Source organism: Choristoneura fumiferana, chromosome 26, assembly GCF_025370935.1.
Source record: "Choristoneura fumiferana chromosome 26, NRCan_CFum_1, whole genome shotgun sequence".
Classification (NCBI taxonomy): domain Eukaryota; kingdom Metazoa; phylum Arthropoda; class Insecta; order Lepidoptera; family Tortricidae; genus Choristoneura; species Choristoneura fumiferana.
The window spans coordinates 3,069,482-3,079,688 of record NC_133497.1 but is presented as its reverse complement, the minus strand read 5'-3'; the positions used below and the strand labels follow the sequence as shown (position 1 = coordinate 3,079,688).

Sequence of the window (10,207 nt, the reverse complement as noted above, 5' to 3'; positions counted from 1 at the left end):
GTAAAGCTTCGTGTAAATTTCAAATGTAATTCCCGCACACGAATTTCGAAAAACTCAGAGCTGCGAGCCGGGGTTTGAACCCACGACACTGCTTCAGAGGCGATAGGTCAAACCACTAGGCCACCACGGCTTATTAGCGGCTTAATAGATAATAAGTATAGGTATTAGTATAAGAGGTGCTCAGAATCCTGTGGACCGCGCACCGCACCAACGTTTCGATCCTTAAACAACTTAACATTCAAGAGAGATTATCGTCAACTGTGCAAATAGGAATCCTCAAGTTCTTTGGACACATCACCCGTAATGAGGACCCCATGGAACGGCTTGTGGTGCAGGGGGAAGTCGAGGGCAAAAGATCTCGCGGGCGCTCTCCGACACGGTGGGCAGACCTCATCAAATCTGACGCACTCCAACATAAACGATTGCTCCCACTCTGCCAGACATCGGGCTAGTTGGCGACGCGTCGCGAGAGCAGCGGTGGCGCAGGAATCGATCGACCGAAGCATACCACGACCACTCAGCCAAGAGTGAACGACTAAGAAGAAGTAGGTATAAGATCCAGGTCGGCTCTATGCTGTTCCTCAAACTCGCGAACTTGCCTCTGCACAATCCTGCGACATTCAAGCTGCTGTGCTGCCAAATGTTCCCATCGAGATGGCTCGATGCGACATCTTGTCGTACTGTCACCTAAATAAATCACCATTATGACTAGGAGCAGGATAATAAAATGACTCTACCACACTTAATTCATACTTTTTCTAAGGCTGTGCCATGGACGATGCCAAAGCTAGATCCGGCCACGGGGGAACCCATGTTCAATGAAGATGGGCAGCCAGTCTACGAGGGATATTGTATTGATCTGATACAGAAGCTTTCTGAGGTTTGTAGTGGATAAAATATTAGGACATACCTATTGATTAACAAAGGTAAAATTTTAATCGAAAATACAAACTGAGACATGGATGCACAGGAATAGAGACCAGCGAACCGAAACCCAGGTCCTCAGCATTCCGTGCTGCGTGCCATACCCCTACACTACCACTGGACAGGAGTACAGACACGAATTTCTCCTATGGACACATATCTCAGTCATGTCAGTCATGTCTCAGTTTGTATTTTCGATATGGCTTTACGGGATGACCGTAAAAGTAACAAATTTGGAGTTGAAATAAAAAATACAAAAATACTCCAAATAACCAATCATAAAATTTTAATTACGAGTACAGTATAGCAACTCCTACCGCCATCTATTGAGCAAATATATAATATCCAACATCTGGAGTCATAGAAGTTTCTTAACTTGGAAGCATTACACACACCCGCAGTAATCACACACACACCCACAGCGATCACGGACACCCACATGCATATACTCAGGCGCATGCACAAATACGCAACACAGCACCCACCACATTTTTTATTTATATGGTTATTGCATTGGTTGAGGTACAAATGAGGTACATACCGTACATATTTACACAGCGTACAAAATTTTCGGGTAGCGACCGTCCCTCTTCTAGGGACCAATCTGAAAACCAGCGCTGGGCATGCCTAGCATACGCTGAGATTGGGACCCATTGCCATTTGGACCATTCTTAGTGTTTTTAGTTTTTAATAATTCGTTTTATTCTAAATTTTATTGTATGTTTTTTTTTATTTTTGTGAGTTGTACTGAGCTAGGTTTTTTTTGGCAATAAAGTTTATTTTACTTACTTACTTTACTTAATATTGGCCTCTCCCCACATTGGTGCTCCAACGTACGATAGAAACTACGAGAACACTAGAGATCTTTCTACAGGCAGATATGTTAAAGGCTCCTGGACGGGCCATATTTTCACTGCAATATGTGGCCGGCAACTATTGGTGTCCCTGTCAAACATGTGAGTAAGAGAGGGACACCAATAGTTGCCGGCCACAAATTGCAGTGAAAATATGGCCCGTCTAGGAGCCCCTTAAACTCGGCTTTATGCTTGGTGAGGGAAGTCATGGAAGAGCGTCGAGAGTTGTAGGTACTTATGCGTCCGAGTTGCGAAACTTCGATGGTGCGATGCACGATGTTGGAGTTTGCTCACTAGATTGCGCTAGGAGTCACAGTACATAATTCTTTCAGTCAATGGACTTTGATTACGAGATTGTGACGCCTAAAGTGGGTACATTTGGACGTAGACTCCCGAACGGGACTTGGGACGGTGTGGTCGGAGACCTCATGAGAGCTGTAAGTATAATCTAGTGCTAAGCTAGGTACCTATCTATTCGTCGAAAGTTGTTTTACAAAACCCGTTCTCTTGTCTCCACGCATTGTTAATTTGAGAAACGTTTTTGAACGCTTTGAACATTAAACTACCGTAACTACTATATTTAACGCAATGAAGTCGTGTCGCGTGCTCCTAGATGAAGGGCTTAAGAATTAGCCCGAAACAAGTCGACCTAAACTCGATTTAATAAGACGTTGAGTTTCTTGCCGGATTCTTCTCAGCAGAGGTTTTTCCGAACCGGTGGTAGATTTTTTTTGACATTCATAAGTGCTTGTTATAGCCTAAATTGAATAAAGATATTTTGACTTTGACTTTGACTTTGATGTAAGTTACCCGGCTTCATTTCATTAAATATTACATATATTTTTGAAGGCGTTTATTCCTGAAATCAACTTTTTATTTACCTACAGGAAACTGATATGGCTGTCTCAGCTTTGACTATGACGGCAGAAAGAGAGGAGGTGATCGATTTCGTGGCTCCGTACTTCGAGCAGACCGGCATACTCATCGGTAACAGACGTCGATCTGACCAATTTTTGAACCCGTTTTTTAATGTACCTATACCTATAAGTTTTTGTTAAAAATAACATTTTTAATACACTGCTGACTGTACTTTTTATTCACTGTATTTTCGTACCAAATTTCGAGTCGATGCCATTAGCCGTTGAGGAGTTCCGTTCTGCGGAGATGATCCTGGCCGGACCAGGATGTTACTACCAAATTATTATATGATTACAAAATATACATAAGTATGCCAAATTTCAAGACAATCTGATCAGAAGTAGTGGGTCAAATATAGCTTCCAAGATTTGACCCAAATAAATAAACAAACAAAGCAAAAGTTAAATAAAACCTTGTAAAAACGCTTGTTACTTGTTAAAATCTAGTATTAAAAAAATTAAAAACAGCCCGAAAAACCTTAAGTAAATAAAACTAAAATCGAAAACACAAGTGTAGCAGTCAGATCCATTGCAGGATCTGACTCTTTTCGATTCAGATAAGCGATTCAGATTTACCCTTCTCTACCTACTTGATTTATTCTTTCCAGTGATCCGCAAGCCGACCAGGAAGACCTCTCTCTTCAAGTTCATGACGGTCCTTCGCACTGAAGTCTGGCTCAGCATCGTGGCCGCGCTGGTGCTGACCGGCTTCATGATCTGGCTCCTGGACAAGTACTCCCCGTACTCCGCCGCCAACAGTCCTCACGCGTACCCGTACCCTTGCCGGTAAATATATGAAAGTTACCTCACGCGTACCCGTACCCTTGCCGGTAAATATATGGAAGTTACCTCACACGTACCCGTACCCTTGCCGGTAACTATATGAAAGTTACCTCACGCGTACCCGTACCCTTGCCGGTAATTGGAACCATCTGAGGGCCAGTACAGACTGCTTTCTAACTGCAATGTAACCGCAGCTGCCGACTGCTTATACATTTCAATCGCAGCCAGCGTGCAGTTTGTGTGCAGTTGTGCTGACTGCAATGGAACTGCAGTCTAATGGCTGGTATCGGCAAATATCATGTAATTTTTTTTCTGATAGATAGGTACAGTGAATATTTGTGAGAAAACTATGCTTCAATTAAATTACCTCACGGTAGCAACCGTGTCTCTGCTCAAAATTAAGAAGGATTTCCTTACATTATAAACTTATCTTATATAAAAATGAATCCCTATTTCCCTTGGTCACGGCATCACGCGTGAACGGTTGGACCGATTTCGCTAATTCTTTTTTTGCTGTGTTTGCTATTGTCAGGAGAAGGTTCTTGTAAAAGAAGACTTAGAAAATTTAAAAAAAAAACAGGGGGCGAAGCCGCGGGCACCACCTAGTTTACAATAAAAATATGGCTCTAATATAGCTACTATATTGGGCAAATCCGGCTTCGTTCTAGTCTAAGCTCTACTGATCATAATATAATGTTGTCTGCAGAGAGTTCACTCTTAAAGAGAGCTTCTGGTTCGCTCTGACCTCCTTCACCCCGCAAGGAGGGGGGGAGGCCCCGAAGGCCCTGTCCGGCCGGACCCTGGTGGCTGCGTACTGGCTGTTCGTGGTGCTCATGCTAGCCACGTTCACTGCCAACCTGGCAGCATTTCTGACCGTGGAGAGGATGCAGGTGAGATTCTAGCAGTAGGGTAATTAAGAAAGAAAGAAAGAAAGAAAATACATTTATTCACAACACAAGACTCACAATAGTATTAAGTACAAATAGACAACACGTAAAATATGTTGTCATTGCGGTTCTCGAATAGGACACTGGCTCAGCATAATGCTGAAGCGTTAATAATACACCCCAGCGCTGATTTTCAGCCAGCACCCTGGTGACCCTCGCGCTACAAAGATACTACGTGGTTTCATGCTATACATAAGACTACAAACCTAGATGCATTTGTGACCGTGAAACATATATAATTGACACTCATTATCGTTTTTAGGGTTCCGTAGTCAACTAGGAACCCCTATAGTTTCGCCATGTCTGTCTGCGGGCAAGCCCAGAGACCGCTAGTACTATAGAAAGCTGTACTTTGGCATGAATATACATATCAGTTACGCCGACAGTGGGAAAATGAAAAAGAAAAACCGCATTCAAATCGGTCCACCCGTTTTAGAGCTACGGTGCCACAGACAGACACACATAGCGGTCAAACTTATGACACCTCTCTTTTCGCGTCGGTGGTAAAAAAGAGAGACAAGCATCATTACCGCCATACTTCCTTACTAATATTCATCCCAGCTATACGTCCCATTGCTGGGCACAGGCCTCCTCTCACAATGTGAGGGCTTGGGCCGTAAGTAGTTGTGTTTAATGTTTTCTTTCATTCCAGACGCCAGTGTCGTCGCTGGAACAGCTGGCGCGTCAGTCCAGGATCAACTACACCGTTGTGGAAGGATCGACCATCCACCAGTATTTCATCAACATGAAGTTTGCCGAAGACACCCTGTACAGGTATGAGCGCGGCGTGGAATAAAATGATACAAGATCAAAAATATCTTTACACGTTTACCTTGTCACTGTATGCCTTCTAAAAATATTACTTATACTAAAGTTCAAACACGGAGTGACAGCGACAAGATAGTAAAGTGTAAAGATATCTTTACATAGCCAAGCTTATCCTTGATAAGGGATCTCTTCCAGCTAACAACACCAACAATAACTCTTTATTCCACACCAACACATAGTAAATGTATGTATACATAGATAGTAATGTATTTGTAAATGAATTATAATTTGGAATTAGTATTTGATTATGATTAACTAACATAGTAAGTACCTATTATAAGTCAACCTTGTTACTAACAAATTATGGATTTAATTGTCTAAAATAAATATTTTTTTATTTTATTTTATTTATTTATTTATAGTAAGCAGTACAGAAAACATAGATAATAGAGACGTATACATAGAGATTTTAACCTAGCTTTGCCTTTTGCTTTTGCTGGGTTTGCTAACCTAGTTATGATACGAGAAGACAATTTGTTAGGATATATATCCTAATTTTTACGTAATTTATTAAATCAGGTGTTAAATTGTGGAGGTCCATATTAATGAACTAAAATAATTACTGCTCCACTTCGCGGAGCTCCTATTCCGTGTGATTGATGAAATGCTAAACTAACCTAACCAACTTTTCCAAGTCTTATATCCGTGATGGTACTGATGGATTCAAATGAACACTTCTTTCTTTAGCCTTGTATACCTACATGCAAGTTTATTTTCCGTATTATTTCAGAGTATGGAAGGAAATAACCTTGAACGCCACTTCTGACCAATCACAGTACAGAGTGTGGGACTATCCAATCAGAGAGCAGTACGGACATATACTGCTCGCTATCAATGCTTCTAGTAAGTTCATAATCCCTTCCATCTCGTTGGTGGACGTCCTACACTGCGCTTGCCGCGGTGTCCATTAAAAAACTTTTCGGCCCCAACGGCCATCAGTTCTTAGTGCCCTGCCCATTAACGAACTAATTCGCTTGTATATGTCGATTGTCAGTGACCCTTGTTCTTCTACGTATCTCCTCATTTCTGATTCGATCCCGTAGAGAAACCCCGAGCATAGCTCGCTTTGGGCTTTTTAATTCTGGGCCTACTGATTCAGTTCAGTAGAAGTTTTTGTTAAAAATTAAATAATATATAAACCTACCAAGCTTCAGATATAGATTACACTAGATAACGCAAACACCTCAATCTGTATGAAAACCAACCGTGTCACTTTTTTATATCTACTGTGACGTCTCAAGAGCGAATTAGCGATGTGAATTCCCCGATGTCCGTCCGTCAAAATCGATTCAAATACGCCGCCCGCCAGCGCCGTGGGGCTCGAGTCTCTCGTCATGATTAGTCAATTAGCGGTCAGTCTTTGTATGGGGCCAACCTCGATGTTTGGTCGGGGTTCGGACACGCGAAGTAGATGCATTTGCGTAATCTAGTGTAATCTATATCTGTGCTTAAGCCTTTTTATTAGTTGAATCCGCATCTCGTCTCCGCCTCAATATCTCACTAGGATCGAGTCTCCGTCAGTCATTTCGGACGATTTGTTGTCGACCTCGACATCGCTCATTATCAGACGTGTAGGGATTGGTCGATCCCTACTCGTCTCCTCTCCGCTCCGCTCGTCTCCGCCTCAGTGGAGCCGCAGTCGGAGTCGTCTTTTACTCACGAGTTAAATTATGTTAATTACTTTCCAGTTCCTGTGCCGGACGCCAAGACTGGGTTCAGACAGGTGGACGAACACACAGACGCCGATTTTGCTTTCATACACGATTCAGCCGAGATCAAGTGAGTCTTTAGTTTCGACTAGCTTCGCTTTCATGGAGGAAAAATAGATACATAGCTCCATATCTTGTGGAAATTTGGAAACTTTTGGGTGGGACTTTGTCTGATAGTCAGTCAATCAGACAGTCAGGAGGGGGGGGGGGGAGAGATTACATTTATTTAACGTCATGAAAACATCACAGTACGTCACTAAATAGGTAGGTCCCCACTCAACAATCAAGGCAAAGATAGGATTGGATCGGATGTGTTAGGTTAGGTTAATTATTAGTGACTGGGTAGTCTAAAGCTTGCATCATACTCTGACTGCAGATACGAGGTAACCCTAAACTGCAACCTCACGGAAGTGGGGGACGTGTTCGCCGAGCAGCCTTACGCTATCGCTGTGCAGCAAGGCTCTAGGCTGCAGGAGGAGCTGTCCAGGGCACTGCTGGATTTGCAGAAAGAGAGACTTCTGGAACAGCTGGCTGCTAAGTATGTGTTGATTTAGTCCGTTATCGCTGTGAATAGGATGAAGAGGAATCCAGGGCACACCTGGATTTACATAAGAAGACTGCTGGAACAGTTGGTTGCCAAATAACTCACGATTTAGGTTGTTATCTATCGCTGTGTAAGAAGGCTTAAGGATGAAGATGAATCTAGAACACACCTGGGTTAACAGGAGTACTTATTTAACTAACAGCTGTCAACTGGAACAGCTGGCTACTAAGTAAGTTGTGATTTAAGAACGCTATCGCAGCTAACGCTTTAGGTCGCAGGAGCTGTCCAGGGCACAGCTGGATTTACAGAAGACTGCTGGAACAGCTGGATGCTCAGTAATTCTTAATTCAATCGAGTGGAGAAATGATTAAGCCTACCTAAGGCTGCGTGATGTGCGAGGATGTGTTCCGAAGAATGTGTTTTTCGTGAACCAATAGAAACGTTTAATTTACCTACCCCCGCACGCACAGCTCTAGTGGAAACAGCAGAGAAGAGCTAGAGCTGCTAGCTTGGCTTAGTTTACAAATGGTATTTTTATTTAAGGTACTGGAACGAGACAGCAAGACAGCAATGTCCCGATGCAGACGAATCCGAAGGCATCACGTTGGAAAGTTTAGGTAACGACTAGCAAAGAGAAGTAAGTACCTACTGAATCACAGATCGCGAGTCGGTCGATCCAATAGGTTGGTCGGAGTTAACTCCTCGGAGTCGATAAGATTTGAAAGGAGTCGATAAGGGATTCGGATCTATTTAAGGATCAGTCCTTTAAGGACTCTTTTGAATCTAGTACGTTTTTTTTTCAGGTGGAGTTTTCATAGCAACCCTGTTCGGCTTGGGTCTAGCTATGATAACCCTCGCGTGGGAGGTGTTCTACTATAAGAGGAAGGAGAAGAATAAGGTCCAGACCTTCGACGACACTGAGAAGAAACCAAAGAAGGCTTTCGAGAAGGATTTGGATAAGAAAATTAGCGACGGTGTTGCCAGGTAACCTTCAAAATGAAAGAAAACAATTTATTCACAACGCAAGACATTATGTTATACAGACAAGAAGAACTGATTGCATAAACGGAGAATGAATGAAATAAATGAGTGAATGTCAAAATCCTGCTGGCTGCTGTGTTTCTGAAATTCATCATCATCATCATCATGTCAGCCGAAAGACGTCCACTGCTGGACATAGGCCTCCCCCAAGGCCCTCCACTCAGACCGGTCTTGTGCTTTCCGCATCCACCGCGATCCCGCGATCTTAACCAGGTCGTCGCTCCATCTTGTTGAAGGCCTAACGACAGCTCGTCTCCCGGTCCGCGGACGCAATTCGAGATCGTTCTGACCCCATCGGCCATCAGTCCTGCGAGCAATGTGCCCCGCCCACTGCCACTTCAGTTCCGCAATTCTTCGGGCTATGTCGGTAACCTTAGTTCTACTGCGGATGTCATCATTTCTGATTCTATCCCGCAGAGAAACCCCAAGCATAGACCTCTCCATAGCCCTTTGAGCTTTCTCATGAGGCCCATCGTTAGCGCCCACGTCTCAGATCCGTATGTCATCACTGGCAACACACATAACACAAAGACTTGACTTTAAACACTGCGGTAATTTGGCGGGTGTTTCAGATATCATTATTATTTTATTAATTTCTGCTATAGTACCTAAAGTAAACCTAATATGAATATTTCAGTAATTACAAATAATAACGTAACAAAAATATTTCAAAATAACGGAAATAGTTCCAAGCAAGCCGATGGCAGCTAAGTCGAATGACATTATGAAATGTCAATAAAACAAAATGGCGGATGGCGTCCTTCCCGATGTTTAAATTTTTTTTCGAAATCTTTCAAATAAAAAAAAACTTTTATTATTATTTCGTTTTTTTCTAACATCGATGTTAAGTTTTTTAAATATCGATATTACAGCACTGGTGTAACTGTGGCAACATTTGTGTGTAATGAACTGTCAAGTTGGTTCGCCTAATTCTGGACTCGACTCTCGACTATAAAGCTGCGCTGAGCAAGGGAGAAAACGTACTAAAATGAAGAGTTTCTATTTGCTCATGACAACCACATTCCACACAATACATTCTCGCACATCTCCGGTGGAAACAAAGTCAAAGTGTGTGATTTTTTAACCCCCGAAACAAAAAGAGGGGTGTTATAATTACGTATATTAATTTCAGATTAAGAAAAGGGCGCAAGAAACCAGGCAGGGTGACCATCGGAGACACTTTTAAACCGGTGTCAGAGAAAGAAGGCGTTTCGTACATCAGTGTTTATCCCAAAACTGAATATAAGCCGTGAAGACACAAGTCCACTGGAAGATAATAAGCATAAGTGCACTGTCCAAATCTAACTATAGCCTTAGAACACTAGCGGTACTGCAGATTTCAGTATTAATGAAATACACAATGTTATAACAAAGAATAGTTGTATTATTAATTAACCTTAAGGGGCCATCCATAAAGTACGTCACACCTATTTTGACCAGTTTTAGCCCCCCCCCCTGTCACACGAATTACCATAAAAATTGCAGTTATTTTGTTTCTCTGTCACAAACCGCTTATTAGAAATAGACGGATGACATTTAAATTTAGTGTTGCCAGTGCAAGAAATTAGTTCTATTCGTGGTTTTTTATAATTCTGGTCAGCCTTTACGTATGGTTATTTTTCATAATATGTGTATTCTTAGTCTTCTTTAGTAATTAAAT

At 42.3% G+C, this 10,207-nt stretch overlaps 1 protein-coding gene across 1 annotated transcript; it reads left to right on the top strand.

The window, feature by feature from the left end:
• The first annotated feature begins 745 nt into the window (after positions 1–745).
• On the top strand, positions 746–9,923 carry Ir8a (Ionotropic receptor 8a). Its single transcript, XM_074108241.1, has 12 exons — positions 746–880; positions 2,111–2,215; positions 2,666–2,765; positions 3,304–3,481; positions 4,185–4,368; positions 5,078–5,199; positions 5,984–6,096; positions 6,942–7,032; positions 7,339–7,500; positions 8,050–8,123; positions 8,310–8,490; positions 9,680–9,923. The coding sequence occupies exons 1-12, from the start codon at positions 779–781 to the stop codon at positions 9,798–9,800; spliced, it is 1,533 nt and encodes a 510-aa protein (XP_073964342.1). The 5' UTR covers positions 746–778; the 3' UTR covers positions 9,801–9,923.
• Positions 9,924–10,207: the final 284 nt, after the last annotated feature.